The sequence below is a fragment of the Corapipo altera genome, unplaced genomic scaffold (assembly GCF_003945725.1).
Source record: "Corapipo altera isolate COAL_440 unplaced genomic scaffold, ASM394572v1 119, whole genome shotgun sequence".
NCBI lineage: Eukaryota > Metazoa > Chordata > Aves > Passeriformes > Pipridae > Corapipo > Corapipo altera.
Window position 1 is genome coordinate 587,770 of NW_020884985.1, and position 18,467 is coordinate 606,236.

At 37.5% G+C, this 18,467-nt stretch overlaps 1 protein-coding gene across 5 annotated transcripts in view; it reads left to right on the forward strand.

The window, feature by feature from the left end:
- The first annotated feature begins 5,922 nt into the window (after positions 1 to 5,922).
- PTPRC (protein tyrosine phosphatase, receptor type C) overlaps positions 5,923 to 18,467 on the forward strand; it is a 70,911-nt gene continuing 58,366 nt past the window's right edge. For 4 of the 5 annotated variants that reach the window (XM_027666115.1, XM_027666117.1, XM_027666118.1 and 1 more), the window contains exons 1-2: positions 15,902 to 15,985; positions 16,071 to 16,188. In XM_027666115.1, the coding sequence (XP_027521916.1) occupies positions 16,122 to 16,188 (67 nt within the window). In that variant the 5' untranslated portion in view covers positions 15,902 to 15,985; positions 16,071 to 16,121. Of the gene's footprint in view, positions 6,052 to 15,901; positions 15,986 to 16,070; positions 16,189 to 18,467 lie in introns of those variants that run through there. The other variant, XM_027666116.1, reaches the window with a different exon arrangement.

Consider the following 18,467-nt stretch of genomic DNA (forward strand, 5'->3'; position numbering starts at 1 on the left):
GAAAACTGCTGCATACATCTAGTTTCTAACTGTTTCCTAGAGTTAGTGTTCTAATATCCACGTGGGAAATTGGAGAGGCCTTAGAGGCTGTGTTTCTTCCCATGTAATCACCAAGAGCTCAGTTAAAGGTTTTCAGGCCTATGGTGTTCAGTTATGTTACTAAATCACAGCTTCTGCATAGAAACTGTAGAGTGGAAGACTTAAAATTTGAGCAAAGGCAAGTCTGAGTATTGGGAGATGGCTTGAAGATTTCATTGCATTTACTGCAGTGATTACACAGACTCTTTGAAGTTCAGAGTTTTATTAGCAGGTGAGTGGCAGTAGGCTCTGTGTTTGGAGAAAGCCCTCATATTAAAAAAGAGTGTTTCACAGCAGAAATATTTCAAATTCCCACAAGAATGGAAAAAAAGCAGTTAGGGCCACTCTAGAGTGGCATAAATGGAAATGTTTTTCTTCACTATTGAAATTATAAAGTAAATTTCAGAATTCAATGCAATGTCACTTCAGAGTCCTAGAATTTCAGAGCTATCTTGTTAATTATGCAGGGACTAATTAGGAGATGCTTGTGTCTCTAATCTTCTTGGTCAGCTATATGGATTTTGATTTTTTCATACCTTTTGTATGCTGAGCAAGAAATGTAGAAAAAAGAACTTTTATATACTTTTGCTCTTCAAATATGCAACCTGATTTTAAGCAGTCTCAAGCATTTAGCCAGAGTGATTGATTTAGTGGGAGCTGATTTGTGCTTAGTAATATTTCTAAATTTTTTAAGATAGTTTTAAAAATGAATCAGATTTTTAATTAAATAAAGATTCCTGATTACTAAAGGAGATGGATTCAGATGTTGTGTAGCTTTATCTTGCTTGTTAGGTGTTCTTACCACATGAGAAAGTATTGCCAGATTAAAATATATTATTGTGTGTAGGCTGAGCGATACTACTGTGTTTACAGTTGTGGGAAATCTAGAGAGCTCCCGTACAAAAATACCAGACAGTCATTCTACTGTGTTTTGCAGTGTGAAATTTTTTTTCAGTCAAGACTGGCAGTTGTGGACCAGGGAAGAATCTTCAGTGGAAGTTTTGTGATTGGTATGTACATGTGCTCATGTGTGCATGTGAACACACATGCTGATGAAAAGCTCTACCAGTCCTACTCTGTTGCAAAAATAATTTTAAAGTCTCTCCCCCTCTCTCCAAAACATCTTCAGGCTGATTCCAGAGATAAGGAGAGACATAAAGGTGAGATTCAAGAAGGCAAAAATAATTATGCATAAACAAGAAGGGGAGAAAAATTGTTTTTAAAAGTAAAAAAAAGCCCAACAAAATAAATGCATTGATTGATTGCAAGCCCAAGAAAATAAATGCATTAATCACTTTGAATTACCTGCTGCTTATGCATATCTTTTAGCTTGTATACTCCTCTCTTCCTGAAATACAGTTTTAATAAGTTCATAAAGCTGATTTGAAACGTGCAGCAATAAGACACTGTGAAGTCCTATTTCAGGGAACTATTTGCTGATGATACCAAAGAGTATGCTGGTTTCAGTGCATTATGACTGAAAATAAAAAGGGGCAGGCTTTTAATGTGGATGGCTTTATATGGAATGAAGTGTGTGTGTGTACACATGTGCATATATGTGTCTGTATAGACACATACAAATAGTTACATAAATGTCAACAAAAGCTGCTCAAATACACGGTAATAAATCTTTAGTGTTTATTGGGTGCATTTTAAATACAATTTTTGTTTCATATGGACTGCATTTTCAAGCTTCTTTTCTTTCTGTCCTTCACCTCATTGGAGTATTCAATTTCTTTGCACAGAAGACAGCAGGAGGTCTCTAAAATGACTTTTTTTTTCAGTAAGAACTACAAGATTTGGCCTATAGTTTTAGTGTAGATGAAAGAAATAATGGATTTCTTTGAAAAAAACTAAGGAAAATCAGGACCATTTTGTTCAGTACTATACCACTGTTTCCAGTAATTGCCTTGTACAGTTTGCAAGTCTTTTCACTTTATGTAAATACATTAACTTCTGAAAATCCTCTTATAGCTGTGAGGTGGGGCCTTTTGAAGGAGGTGTTCTTTTGAAGGTTCGAGGGTCTCTTAAACACACATTTTTTTTCTTCAAAGTAAACCTTGTAGACTCCCTGTCACAAATCCTTCTTGTTAGGAATTCTGCTTGAAGAACTGTTTGAATTTCAATATCAGGTATTTCAAACAAATACATCTAAATGCCTCAATACATTTTTCTTATGGTCAGTCAGTGGCCCTAAAAAAGAAAGGAAACCTCTCATAATTTAAATTCTATTCCTAGCAACCCTTTGAAGAAAAAAAAATAAAATCTGAGTTTTTGATAGTTACACCTGGCAACCAAGAAAGGGAAAGTAACTGTAAGCTTCTAATTTAGAAGCTGCTTTCTCTGCTTCTTCATCTTGTGCTCCCATTTCCTGTATTTTTATAAATAAGATGAGTGAGAAGAGTTTTTAGAAAATAATGCAATAATATATAGGTAGGTTTTTGCCTTGACTTCTAAACAGAGGAAATTAATTCATTATAAGCATGTGAGTCATTATCAGTTTAAGCTGCCAAATGAATAACAGTTGTATTTGAGTTTTCTATAGTGAAATCCTTTTCTAGCAGATTTTAGTGATTGCAGGACAAGTGGCTGTTTTACACATTATGCAGGAGTGAGGACATAAGGCTTTAGGGCATTTACCTCTGAATTTTTTTTGTGGCTATGAATGACTATTTTTTGATATAATTTTGAAAATTCCGATATGCTACAATGCAAAGGTTTTGTAGGCTACAAATACAAAGAGAGAAAAGGTACTTTTAAAATTTGGATATGGAGAAAAAGAATATCATAATTTCAATAAATCTTCATGATAAAAGCTAGAATTTTTGCTTAGTGTCTCTATGCAATTGTGGACATGAGGAAGTACATACCTCATCTTGGATTTAAAGCCTCTAGCTGTAAGACAATTAGGGAAGCACATAGATTACTTGAAAGCTTGTCTGGTTCATGTTGAATTGTTACACGATTCCTACAGCTCAAGGACACCTTGTTGTTAAGAAAACCAGAAGTGAACTTGCTTCTCTAAGTCCAGCCTCATTTTTACACTCAGGGTCTCCAGGAAATAGAATCATAAATCTGGAATGTTATAAAATACTTTCCCATAATTCAAGGGCAAGCTATAAATCTAAGTTACCATGTCTCTTGCTAAATATGTATTTTCTCTGGTTTTTAGGGCTTAAGCTTCCAAGAAGTGACCCTTTAAATGCTATCAACATTAATTTTAGCAGCAAATTTGAATATTAGCCTTGCTAAGCTGGGCAGTATGAGTTACTTAAAACAAGTAGATGCTCAAAGGTTTCTGTGTAGCATGGAGCACAAAACAGGTAAAGGATCCTCTTAGCCTGATAACCCTTTCATCTAAAAGGGATGACTTTTTTGCAGCTTCATACATGCTTACATACTCATGTACGTGTTCCTGTATATACCTACAGATACACTAAGAATCCTGTGTATTATTGCCCCTTGTGAACACTCCTTGGGACTTCCCAAATGCCTGTAGAGCTGAGGGTAGAGCACAGCAACCTAACACCTAGATGGAGTTGGATGTAGTAAAACACATTGTGTTATACCAGTGTTCATGCTTTCTCTGCTGAGATTATTACCATCATCTTCCTTGTATATGCTGAGCTCTGAGTGATCACCACTTCTTGCTTCAGGATCTGCTTGTCTCTTCTGCTCTCCTCCTCCCACTTCCCTCCCACACACTGTTTATCCAGAACACTTGTGCTGCACAGAGCTGATGAATCAAAGCATACATTTCCCTGAACAGTGGTGTGGTCAGGGAACATCTGGTGAAAAAAGATAGACACTGCCACTGCTGGTCCTCATCTTAGGAGGAGGACAACATAGATCTCTGCAGTAGTAATGTATGTCTTCCAAAAATGAAAATGTTCAAATTATTCCAAATAATCCTGCAGAAGTGGCCATAAAGCAACAGCTCTGTCTTTTTAAATGTAGAATAACCAACTTCAGGCTTCATCAGCAGGTAAAAGGAGGAGATTCTAGTAACTGTGTATACCGTAGGTAGCTTAAAATACGTGTTTAAACTACAAGCCAAGACATACTGAGATATAAATGCATCCCTTTGAATGTACTGCCCAAAAGTGTTATTGGGAGGGCTATGTAATGGATCATTTCATTCTGTACAATGTGTTCAAGTCCTATCTTGTCAAATGGGAGCCATCGACAGGCTGAAGGCAGCCAGGGGCCAGGGAGAGTGAGAGATGTGTGCGCAGCACTTGGACTGGACAGAACTTCAAATGTCTGCACACTTCTGCAACCTCTCCACTGCCCCAGGGCAGGGTTTGATGGTCCTGCAGGACCTGGGAGTCAGTGTCGTTGTGCTTTAGTTCAGTGCAAGCTTCAAATCATCCAGTGTATCATGACAAGAGCTAAGAAACCAGCTTGTCAGTTTAGAAATACCTGAGGCATCTGACTGAAAAAGTTTTGCTAAATCTTTAGTGTAGTTCTTAGATGAAAATATGGATGGTATTTATGTCTCTGTACTTCTCTGCTTTCAGTAAGGAAGTGCTGGCACCTGTGGGAATTCAGATACAAAGCCAGACTGGTGAAAAGGAGCTTGGTACCTCTGATGTACAGAATGAAATCTGAGATATTAATTAGGTTGTCCCCAAAGGACCAGTCTTTTCATTCCAAAGGTAAGAAGGCATACACTGACCTAAAGTGTTTCAATATGTTAAACTGAGGTTGGGGATCAAGGGCCAGGATATCAGCTCTGCTGTTTTCATCTCCCAGAGTATCTCTTACTTCAGGGACCAGCAGTGGGCTGCATCAAAATGCCTTAGCTGGTCTCCGGGAAGTCCATCTTTAGAGAGTTCTACCGGAGACAACATAAGTGAAATTGTGGCTTCACTGGTGTAGCTTGCATTTCACTTACCTAGAAAAGGAGGTTATATTTGGGCCGTCAGTTATGAATTTTGCAGCTCTGCACCATTGCAGGGCCTTGGTAATTATCATACAGGAACCAGAATGTAAAAACAGCTTGGAAAGCTGAGAGCAGCATTGCTTTGCAGGCCAAGCTGAGACAAGAGCAGAAAGCAGCAGTCAGGTGTTTTTATTTCTTTTCAGTTTTAGTTGTATTTGGCCTAATAGTCTTCATCTGATAGTCCTGAAAAACACTGCTGATGATCTTTCATAATGTATTAGACAGTAAAGGCATTATATGTATCTAATGTTGCTGTTAAACAAAACTTGCTTCCAATATATAAACTATTGATAATTACAGCATAAAAAATAGTGTCAGTAGCAAAGTAGTTTAAGTGGGTATTTATTGGATTCAAGATAAATAATCTATTTGACAGGACTTTGGGGTTTTGTTTTTCCTTTTGAGCTTTTATTTGTTCAATAAATGATTTTGGGAGGTTTTGAAAACTCATGTATATAGTTTATAAAACTGGTTTCACATAATTAAACTATTGTAGATCATGCAAAACAAACTGTTTTCCCCCACAACTAATCTCAATGTTAATGAAAGTATAACACTCATTAAAATAGGTAAATAAGTAAAGATGCATGATGTTCAGGGAGTTCACATGGTTGTATGGTTGTACAACGAATATGTACATTTTCAGCCTGTTCAACTTCCTAATACTTAGCGAAGACATGTATAAAAATCAGACTATCTCAAAACAGTTTTTAAACTTCCCATTACCCCTTGGAGTAGAGCAGAGGCCACTGTGGAAACAGCAGAGAGAAGCTCTTCCCACCTCCTTTTCAGACTTCTCTTTTCTCACTCTCGTTGTGTTCCTCACACAAACAAAAGTGAATGAAGACTGAACACCCCACCTCACCCCAAACTCCCCAGAGTTCGAGGGTTTGATTGGAGCTTGTTTCCTCAGGACTGGTATTTGGTGCTCTCACTGCACGGATATTGCAGTATTGTGTGATGGGTACTATTTCCAGCTAGAATGGAGTGTACGTAAGTCTGATTTTACAGGCTTATGATTCAAGAAGGTGAGCTGTCTGTGAAGAGTTGTGAGGTAGTTCAGATATTTTTTTCAGGCTAATGTGGGAAATTTGGAGAAAGGATTGTTCTGAGAGTAAGGAATAGCACAAAAGATTTTTCAGGTCAGAGACTGTGAGGGCAGGTTGGCCTCGTTTTTTTTGCTATATTCTGTCTCTAAATTATGTTCCTGTTTACAGTAGAAGAAGGAAAGGAAAATGAGCAAGTTATTGGCTTTTCTTAGAAAATCTTCTTTGTGAATCTATATTTTTACATGGTGGTTGGTCTCTTCGACCTAAAATGACAGTGTGCTGGTGGAAGGGGTAAAGTCCCTCAGAAACTTCGCCTCTCCAGAATGTGTCTCCATTGATAAGTGTTGGCCAACTTTATGAACATCAGTAAACTGAAAATAAAGCTGGAATGTTAAACTGAAATGAGGTCCATATTTCTCAGTATACCTTTGTCTGAAGGAAAAAAACTTTATTTTTGTTCACCAGTTTACAGCCTTGACAGACTGACTTTGCTCTAGGAACTGGCAACGTTAAACTGACATTTTTTTCTTGTTTTGCATAAAATCAGTTTTAAATAACACCTCTGTATTTTAACACAGAATTTCATAAACTCTAAAGAGGATCTTACGAGAAGAAGACAACAACAGACAGAGCCTCTTGCTAAATAATTGTTGCATGAAGTTTCATCTTCTCTGATATTTCCTAACTTACAAAGTATAGGAAGTAACACTTGCTATAGGGCAGAAAGAGGATGTGCAAATATTTTATGCTGATCTTGGGAGGGAAAGAACATTACTGACTTAGTATGTTAGCTTGAGCTTGGTATGGGAAAAATGAGCTATTCTTGCTATAGCAGAATTTATACTGTTAACATTTTATCACTTTTTAGAAAAGAAATGAAGAAATAATAGCAATACCAGGCCTTTTTTTTTTTTTTTATGACAAAGACTAGGTTTTTGGCAGTGTACACACGAGCACATATTATAAAAATAGCTGTTGTGAAATTGTGGTATTTCTTTGAGACCTGTTTTATGAAACACATGAAAAGGTTTTTTTCTTGAACTAAAGGAATATGATACAGTTCTAAAGCTGTAGTGATTCAGTTGTTTACATACTCTGAGAATTCCAGGTGTCTTGGGAATACCACAGCAGGGACTGTTTCAACATGATAGATTACCAGCTTTCCCTCCTCCCCTTCTACCATCTTCTTTTGGCTATTTTTGGCTCTTTCATTGTGTTGTGTGCAGTAAAAAGGTTGTATGCGTTTATAGGGCCTCACAAAATGTTTCTTGAGCTTTTCTGACACAGTTAAAATAGCCAATTTGTGCTAAAAGTCTTTAAGTGTTTATTACAAAATATTCTACAGAGAAAGAGAAATAAGCTATAAAACCAAAATAACAAAAAAAAAATATTATTTCAGAGTGTTTGATTTCCTAGTGCTGTCTTTTCTTTTACCTGTCTGTAAATCACTGGAGTATTTTCTTGAGTCTCTACCAAAATTTGTCCTGCACAAGAGTCTATTGTTTGCATGATTGTTACTTTCAAAGTATATATTTCCAGTATTTCTGCACCTCTATTAGCTGACTCTAATTATGCCCATTAACAAGAAGTGATAAAGAAGCCTTTGAAGCTGCATAAATGACTTTTCTATAATATTAATGTTAATATTTTTAATAAAATTAAAATACTTAACCGAGTCACAGTTTTCCTCAAATTTACCTTTTGCACTTCTCATTCAGACTAGAAAATATTCTACCCAAATAGGACGATTTTCCCTGAACTTTCTGAATACTTTAGAAGTTTGGAGAAGGCTAAATGAATATGAATCTAAAAAGTTCAAATTTTGTATGTCCTAACTTCAGATGCTATTTTTCCTGAATAATCTCATATTGTCTTCAGTTTTTCTCTTCCTTTGTAATTTTTCATCTCCAGTGTTTTCCATGTCCCACGACAAACAACATTCTTGATTAAAAGAAAGCACGAAATCGCTATGAAAAATGAGAAAGAGAAAAATGAGAAGGCAAGTAGTTTAAAAAAACTGTTGTTGCCAACAATGGATCAGTTTGAAATATTTTGACCCAAAACTACCTATAACACGCATCAAGTAACCTTCTTTCCTTGCTACTGCAATGCATTGGTTCAGTTTTGGGCTCCTCAGTACAAGAAGGCCATTGAGGTGCTGGAGCATATCCAGAGAAGGGCAACAGCTGGTGAAGGATCTGGAGCACAAGTTTGATGAGGAGCAGCTGAGGGAGCTCAGGGTGTTTAGCCTGGAGAAAAGGAGGCTCAGGGGAGACCTTATAACTCACTTTAACTCCCTGACAGGAGGTTGTAGCCATATGGGGGTTGGCCTGTTCTCCCAGGTAACAAGAGACAGGATGAGATGAAATGGCCTCAAGTTGCATCATGGGCAGGTTTAGATTGGATATTAGGAAAAAATCTTATCATGGGAAAAGGTTGTAAAGCATTAGAACAGGCTTCCCAGGGAAGTGGTGAAATCACTATCCCTAGAAGTGTTAAAAACTGTGTGGATGTGGCATTTGAGGACAAGGTTTAATAATGGTGCTGGGTTGATGGTTGGACTTAATGATCTTAAAGGTCTTTTCCAACCTTGAAATTTTTCTCACAGATTTTTTATTTCTGTTACCCCAGCTCTGCTTTTATTTCTTACCTTTGGTTTTTCTTGTGTGTGTGTTTTTTTTTTTTCTAAGCACTGACCCATTTTATGTCAGTCAGGAAATATGGATGGTAATATCAGATTTTTTAATACTTCCACTAAAGGAGCAAATAACCAAGGTACATGGACTTTCACAAGATTGAATAGAAAGTTATTGTGGGAAAATACTTTAAAAATGTATTTCAAAGTTGTATGACCTAGGATGCAGTTTCAAGGGACTTTCCACATTACAGTTGTTTTATGCTACAAAAACTTCTCATGAAAATTTTTCTGCCCTTATAGTCAATTATTTTTCAATGTTTCCTTCTAGTTTTGATGACTCTTTTGCTTTAAAGAAGCTTTGAATTTACTCCGTGTGCTAAATATTTTTTTGTTTTTATAGTGTGAGAATAAACAAAGACAGCCAGTGTATCTTTAGACAGACTGGTTTTTTTTTTCCTGAGTATCAACATTATGAACTTGCCACATTTTAAGATAGCTTATAGTGTGTGTGTGAAACATATAAATTGAATGGCTTAGAGGCATGGAAACTGAGGGAGTTTTATGTGACATAAACCCTGATGTGCAAGGTAAATCTGTGGGATCAGTTTGGTTTCCTAACTATTTCAAATTCAAAGATGGTTATTATGAGTTTAGATTATAGAAATCTTCTAGACTCTTTTAGCTGTATAACAGTAGTTTCTTGACAAGCCACTGAGGAAGAAGTAATGCCTGCCACATGTTCATCTTTGGAGATATCTGTCTAACCCATTTGGACAGCCCTAGAGAGAAAAATCATGTCAAAATATGAAGGGTAAGAGATGGACTATCAGAAGATGACCGACAGCGTCACTGTAAACAGACCAGCCTTCTAGGTAAATATTTGTGGTTTATGTTTATAAATACCTTGCTCAGAGGCATTTTTGTGCTTCTGTACCATAATAATAACTACAATCAGCTGTGGGACTACATTTCCATCCAAAAAATAAACATAGCTGAGATGTTAGAAAAACATTTGTTATAAAGTCATCCTGTGTTTTATTGGAAAAATGAACACAAATATTCTTGGATATAAGCACTGTAATCTGACAGATAATAAAACACTGGGAGGACTTGCAGACCACACTTAATAGTGTATGACAATGAATCTGGCATCCTAGGTGGGAAGCAGGATACAAGGCTAGAAGCAAAGAATACAGAAGTTAATATCACAGAAGATACCTACTTGGGAAAAACAGAAAAATGGACAGAGAACTCACAGAAAACAAGCTGGTGTGCTCATTTACAACATAGACTAACCCCCAGTTAGCTCAGAAGTATCCTATTGTAGAAAGATAGCCCAAAACACAGGTTCAGTAGCCTACCCTGACACCATTTCTGTATTGCTTCAGCTAAATTTGAGCTTTAAAAAAAGATTAAAAAAGGAAAACCTACCCTGTTTGGTTATTTCAAGCATTAGTTTTAGAATAAACAGGCATGTCTTTAAGTTTTCTACAGAGCACACAGGAAACAATGTTCAAGAGATAAGGGAATGTCCAGTGAACTACAGTGAACTATGTGAGTGCTATTTTGAAACCAGAATGGAAATACTTTGGGAAGGATTTTTCTGTAAGCATTTTCTTCTTTTTCTGTGTGATCTCTTTTGGGTTTGCAGGTGTTACTATTGCTTTGACTCATGTTCTCTCAGGCCTCCTGCAAACATGGCACAACCATGACTTTCCGTACGGTGCAGGTAAGACAGCATTTACTGCAGAGTGTCATCTAATAGTGTATAAATTTGCTTATAATTTGGGAAAATTATTTAGCAGACACAGATTTGGCTCATAAGAAGCAATCAGCAAGCAAGTTTTGCTGAAGGCAGGGTGGATTTGGTGAAGGTAATAGGGGAGACCCTGCACAGAGGGAGCTTGTTTAGTCCCTCCAGCTGTGGTGATGCTCTGTGTGATTCCACAGAGCACAGCTCCCTGCCTGGCATTCAGCTCACTGCTTTTTAAAGCTGTGGTTGTTCATTTGCTGAGACACAGTCATATGAGTGTCTATAAGAATCTAAGAAGTCAGTACTAGGAGAAATGAAACTGGAGAAATAAAGAAGAATCAGACTTAGAGAAGGAAAAATCTGGCAGTGTTGAAGAGCTCTTCTGAATGAGACTTTGACAAGGAGTGGTCCATGGGTAGCAAATATTCAAATAAATGTTGTCCCTCCTTTTCCTTTTCCCTTTCAAACTGGGTGATGGAAGAACACAAAGAAAAGACATCATGGGTAAAAATATTTATTTGATGTTTCATAATGGGAAATGGACTCATTCACTGTGCAATTTCTGAACACCATATACAAAGCTAAATCCTGAGTTGTTCTCAGTGTCCAGCACTCATTCAAAACCAGGATGTTCAGCACAAGACTGAGTTGGTGCTTATAGGTATGCTGCCACTGTTTGTGGGTGGCAAATTCTAAATTGACAGACATGTTGAAAGGAGCTATTCAAGAAATATCACAGTGTTATCCTGGAACAATTTTATGTGTAAGGAAGAAGTAGGTGCCTGGCACTTCTGAGAGCTTATCATAGACTTATTGCTCATTTTGGGCCAGACTGTGGATAGTGCCTCAGGGATACCAGAATATGTTCTCTGTCCTGAGCAGGTACAGCACAGATCATGCAGGCACCATATGAAGTGAAGATGTCAAATCATCGTTGCCTGAGGGTTGGTAGCAGCACAGCAGTGTGCTTGCACAAAGAGCTGTATTGTTTACTCTTGACCTTAAAATAATTTGATCCAATATGACATATTAAGTAAAAATGTTTTCTTTCTTCAGGAAATAGTTCTTGGCAATTGCAAACAAGCTTGAAAAAGTATGTACAAAATTGACTCCTTAGCAAATATTCAACGAAAAATTAAGAGTATTATAACGTATATTCTCTAGCAAGAACAATGTTTTCACAGTAACACTGTCAAATTAATTTTGCTGGATGAAATGCATTATGCAGGTAACCCCCCTTGATTTAAATAGAGTTGTCCTTGGGATGAATTTATCCTGTGTCTCTTAGTGTTTGCAAAGGTGTGTCTTCAGTTTCTGTGGAACAGTTTAATTCTGATATGCAGAATATCAGTGTAACTGAGCTGAGCCATATGAGATGACTTCAATGCAAGGGAAATTATACAAAGCAAAAAAAGTCTGCATAACTTTAAATCCAAGTAACGTATGCTTTAAATCCAAGTGATGTGTGGAGTCTGTGGAGAATTTAATTTTTATTTTATTTTTATTGCTTTGTACTTTACTCTTTCAAGGCCTCTGAAGAAAAAGAAAACACAGGTGGGTTCTCAAGAACACATTTCTTGAGAAAACTAATTCATACTACATTTCGTAAACACATGAACACAAAACAGCATTAGGTTTAGGTACTAGTGGAGAACACCATTGCCTAAATTAACCCTCACCCTCCTCCCCAGTAAACCCTCAAAAAAACAAATGCAACCCAATTAAAATCCTCTGTGATGAATGCTAGTGTGACACCATATTGACTTTGATAATCTGGACTTGGAAGCTGTGTTGTGTGAGGAAGATGAATGCACCAGTGTTATCAGGCTAAACTCTTAGGGAAATGAACACAAAGTTAAACCGAACCGCATGAAGTCGTAAGGAGAGAGAACAAAGAGAGTGGGGTTTCTCTCATCCTTCAGTTGCAGTTCCTATGCATTGAACACAGTGAGCACCAGAAATGATCGCTTTTGGGTGGCAGAGGCCTTGTAGGTGTTAGTGTGCAGGGTAAGTGTGGCTGTTCTTTGATACCTGATGACAGATACAGGGTGGGCCAATCTTTGAGGGTAACCTGCGATAATCCAACCTGAGATAAAATTTTTTTTTGGTTTGTGTGCTGTATGAAAATGCTGTTCATACCCTGGTTATTGCTACTCTGGCCTTCCTTTCATCTTTCCAGTCTGTTTCCTCCTGGTCCTGTGGTACCAGGCAGAGATAGGGACTGGTTTGGGGAGCGCTTTGTGGGGTAGAAAAGGAAAGTGTCAAAATAGTCTTACATGGATGAAGAGTTCATGCTCTCCCTGCCTCTAGGGTAAATAGTGGTGGGTTTTATGTCTGTTCTCTGCTTTCCTCTACCCTCCATTGGAATAGGAACCAGCTCCTTGGCTTCTTCCCAAAGAATAGTAAGGCATTTTTTAGCTGCATTAGGTAAATTGTTCTGGGGCAGAACTGTCATGCATGCATGCTTGTTCCCTTCCTCTCTGTCACACAGAGTCACTGTTACCTGGAGGGAGGAAATAATGCCAGAGTCTGTGCTGAAATGAGCAAGATGCCATGTGCCCTGAACTGCCCACTAGTAAAGCTATTGTAGAACAGGGAACTACGGAGAAGTGCTTATATTTGTCAGGCCTACATGGGTACCTTTTTGGTCTTTAGTTACTGCTCATCTTTCCCCTTACTTAGATGCACTGAAAATGCTGTGGCCCCTTTTTTGTAGGTTTCCCACTTGTGTAGTTACCTTTATTGGTGACTTCATTCCCTGTGAGCTTCTGCACAAGCAGGTACATCCAAGGCTGTCCTTTTGGTTTTGTTCAAAAGTTGATGAAATACTCTGGGAAAGGAAATGTGCTTAACCACAGAATCAGGCATGTGCAGCTGAATTTTTCTTGGCTTTGCTGTTACCTACACAGTGTGATAAGACGACCAGGCAGGACCATCACTAAACCTTCAGAAGCAAAAAAGTGAAATGCTTTGTGTTGTCATATCTGAAGATCACACCATGCCCATTGCACTCTGTAATCTCATGCCTTTGTTCAGCACAACTCACAAAAGAGAGTTACAGAAACACCCCTCCTGGTAGAAAGCAAGTTGGCAGTGACTGTGGAGGCTATTAGAGATCTTGGTGTCTCTCAGCAAGCTCTAAGATTGTTTGGGTTCTGGGCAGAGCTTTTGCACTGTCTAACATCAGTCACTGAGTAACTACAGCATTTTTTTCTGATGTGTTATGAGAGGTTGTGCAGGAAGATGGGTGTGTGTAGTGTTTTGAGGTTCACAGCTGTTTGCTCCAGTGCTGTGGTCTCATTAGCAGTGAGAGCACCAGACTCCCCACTCTGGGTTACCCAGGAGGATGATTGAGTAGCCCTAGGACTGACTCAGAAGTGGGAGAGAAAAAGAATTTGGAATAGGCATTGATGATACCTTTATCATCATCTCCTTAGTCATCATTTATTATTCCTATTTGGGACATCTGAATCGTGTAAATCAGCACAAAAAAACCCCAAGGTGAACTTTCATTGCATCTTTCCATGGAATAATTTGATTTTTCTCTCTCAAATCGTCTGTTTCAGAAATCTGTTGTAAGGATAGAGTAATATTTGCTTCTTACACAATTTTGTTGTTTGTTTGTTTGAGGGCTATTGTGGCTCTTTTCATAACTTAAAAAAGAGAGAGACTTCCAAAGAGATGGGTAGCTCGAGCATCTGCACATTTTTAATGTAATTTTAGAAATCCTTACTAATACAAATTGATGTTTCTGGCTTTGATTCTTTCCAGCACAGGGGAAGTAACTGCTCTAGTTATGTACTGACATAATCATTTGACCAATGAAAAATTAAGACTCTGTCCTGAGAAACGATTTATTTTAATAACCCATTGTTTAACGTGCAGGTAGAATAAATTAATCCTCTCCCATTCCCTTGAAAGGAGGATTTTGTATTTAACCTTTGGAAGAAGACTGCAGTTTATGTTTGGGAACAGACTTCATATGTTCTAGTAGAAATACCACACAACCAGAAAAGGTCTGCTGTGCAGGAATTTGTCTTGGGGACACAAGAAAAGCTTGAAGAGTTGAGTGGAGGTTGTATAAAACTGCTGGGGAAGGTCAGCTTGGTTGAATGGAGCTTGGTTCTTTTTGAGAACCCTTATGAGAAATTCTCCAGAGGATGTCATGCACTCTATTCATCAGACAGCACACTTCAGCCACACTGTTATCCTGGTTTTGGTTAGGATAAAAGGGACTAAGATGTCAGCGCTGCAGACAATGTATGGCTATAGTCCATATTTAATTTGTGACAACTCTAGAACGATGAAGTTATTGTTTATCAAAATCAAAGTCTCTGGAGTATCAGAGTGATATCATTGTATCAGTTTTGTTCTGAACACATTTACAGTATAATTATTATTACAGCAAACTTGTACAGAGAAGCACTGCTTAATGGAAGTTAAGATTTTGGCCTGTGTTGTAAGACTTGTCTCAAAGTTGTAGAAGACGGGTTTAATGTTATGAGGAGTTCAATTCACTAATGTCATTTGTGAATTATTATTTGAATTTGTGCACCTTTTCCTGTGTGATGCTTAGGAAGTCTCTGGAGGACTTATGAAGAGGCAGCACAAAAGAATTCTCTTCCCTTATCTACCTCACGACAGGGTTCTGCTGCTTCTTTTAAAACCTTTGAAACCTTCAAAAAGACAAGCAATCCTAACATTAATTCCTTTTGTAATCTACTATATAATGGGCATTTGTTATCAAGTTGTTGAGAACTACCTCAGTGCATCCAGTGAGGGAAAATGTCGCTGGTGTACCTTGCACGACCTCCATGAGAAGGACAACAATCCTCTGGCACTATTGTGGCAAAGAATTGCATTGATCTACCTAATTAGGTACTGAACATTACAGAAAACAGAATTAGACTGTCCCTATCCATTTTTTGTATATTACTGTCATACTTAAAATGTCATCCTTGTAGAAAGATTCAGAAGTATATCCCATAGAATCAGAAAATAGTTAAGGTTGGAAGGACCTCTGGAGATGATGTAGTCCAACCCCATTTTTAAAGGATTTTAATTTAATCATCAGTTACTTCACTTGAGGATGCATCTTTTTATGAAGGCCTTGTTGTCAGTTTAAATGTTCTGTTTCCTGATGGTTTGAGTTTCTCCTTCTCTCAACAAAAATCTCAAGAAGCATTCATAACACAGAAGGGACTCAGTGAATGTATGCAATAGAAAAGTGAATATGAAGGCAAAGTATGACTTTGTTAAATCCAGTCCTTTGAAAAGTTAGGTCTTGTGTAGCTCCTCAGTAGAAAGGAAGAAATAGCTAAAAACAATCTATTTAATTTGAATTAAGGAAGCTGAGTATTACTGCAGGAACTTAAGAAAAACCCTTTTGACTTCCTGGAAACTGAAAGAAGTTTTTTTGAAGAAGTAATTGTCTCTGACATCACTAAACTGCACAGCGAGTTTGCGGGTGGTTAGTTTGGGGTAAGAGAAGGAAGCAACTCCTTCACAGATAAGCAGGCAGTGTATGTGCCTACTTATTCTCCTTTTTGGTTCAAGTTTTGCGGAAAAATTCTTTTGCGGACAGATAACATTTATTTTGCTTTGCAGAGAGAGACACATGCTGTTTCATAAGGATACGCCTGATTTCCAGAAATAACCATGTTTTTGTGGCTTAAACTCTTAGCATTTGGTGTTGCACTTCTGAGACAGGATGCTTTTCTCAAAGGTAGGTAGCAACTGATATTTCTTTCTCTCATTTTGAACCCTGAGTATCCTCTGTAGATGTAAAACCAATGGAAAGCTTTGTGAAGGGGAGAAATAATATCTTGGTGCAGAAATTAGAATACAATTGTATGCACTGATGTCAGAATCTAGATCAGGAAGGTTAATGCATAATGTGCTAGGCTAAAATGTCTTCCGCGTGGTCATATGTGAGAGTTATGTGCACCATTTAAAAAAAAGTCCCCAATTTGTAGCTATATTTGAAAAAGAATACATTTAGATCTCTTATGTGAACTTATTCATTACAGTCTTTGTTCGGCTTCATCTCATCATGCAGTACTTTGTTTTCTGTGCTTAAATCCTTCATGAAAAAAATCTTACCATCAGTGTTAGCCACTCCCTGATCTCAGAATCTGCTTATAGTTCCTCAAATTTTTATTTTTTTTTTTAACTGCAGTGGGGTTAGTAAAAAAAAATCTAAATGTTGTAAATTAATCTCTACAATTGGTAAATTGCTTATTTTGTAAAATAGATATCATTTATTTATTTATTTATTTTATAAAAGCTGCACCTTAAAGAGTCTTCAGAATGTTTAATTTCCCCACTGTGGGTGAATTTGTCACCTGACTTTTTTTACTTTTATGAGAGAAAGATAGAGCCCAAGAGGATGATCTTGCAAAACATGATAGATGCAACAGATAGTAGCAAGAAAAGCAATTAATCTTGAGGTAATACTTCATATAAAGACAAAAACTTATCTATGTTGAAGAAAATATTTTCTTCTGAAGAAAATGCAGCATTCTTATGTATATATACCTTCCATCAGTTTAGCTAGTGATGTAATTGGGGATTGTTGATGGCAGGCACAAAGGCTTTTCTCTAGGTTAGTGTTGACCCTAAAAAGAGGTTCGAAATATATTTTCTGAAATGGCAGTAAGTTATATGCAGGGCTGAAATCTCTTTTCATATACATTGAATTTATGCATGCTTCTATCCTCATGTCACTATAGTAACTCCAGGTTTATACTGATGTAAGCAACAAAATGATCTGCCTTTAGTTGATAACCAGCTAAGAAGAGCATTTGAAGCCTGAGCATTAGCTCTCTTGTCCTTCAAAGTCTCTGAAGAGAGGCAGCACTGAATAAATCTAGTTAATAGCTGCTGGATATTATAAGAAAACAAGTGAATGCTGAACTGTAGAGGAAAAGAACAAAATCTCTTTCTTTTCCTGTCTTTTTTTTTTTATCTGCTGTCCTACTTTCCATTTTATAAGTCTTTCTGAGACTTCCTGCTGCTCCCTTTTCTCCAGAAAAGGCAGGTTACTGTCTGGTCTCTCAGCCACCTTCACAGTCAGTCAACATGTCCGCTAACAGAGAGGGTAGGAAGGTGGATAGACAGGTAATAGTATTTTATTTCAAGTAATAGTTATTTTTTCTGTCCACACACAGTAGCCTAACTAGAGCCAGTTTCTCTCTACATTTACTAAACAGAAGGACCTCAAAGAAATGCTAGGTTTTAACTCCTCTCTTCTACACTTGAACCAATTAAGTCTCCCGTGGTAGTATCAATGTCACAGACCTTGTTTTTACCATGTAGTTTGGCACAGAGATTGCTTCTCCTGTCAGAGTGACAGAAAGATTGTACTTCATATTTGCTGTGCAGATTACTTTGCCTTGTAGCTGTGGGACACTGGGCAGTCTCCTGGGGAGGGGTTTTTTAATGGGGGAGCAGCATTTTGAAAAGGTGGCATAGGCTTTGGTTTCATGGCAATCACTTTTCAGGCACTTGATTGTAAGTGTAGAGTGGGCATCAGGACTCCTTTTGTTATTACTATAATTATTTTCCAAGGGCCTGTTGTACCTAGTGATTTTGAAAACTTAGCAGGGGAAATTTTAAGATTGTCCAACTTCCTCCCCAAGCTCAGACATCCTATAAAACATCTCTTATTTCTTGTAATCACCAAGCCACTTTTAAGAGCATCAAACTATATTAAACCAAACAAAACAAATTAAGTTATAACCTGCACAAAAGCCTTTTCACTGTGTAAATCCCTCAAATAAAAACTAAGTATCCAATTGATTATCCTGGTAAGAAACAGATGTGTAGTGCTATTTGTGGATGTACCTATATACACCAATATATGGTACTAATAAACACCAAACTTGGAGTTCAGTCTGTCCTTGTAAACATTTGCATTGCTGAAACATCCCATTAAATTAATCAGTGTTTTGTGTACTGTTAGTCTTTCTGTCTATGTGGGATAGCTAGCTTTACTAAAATCTT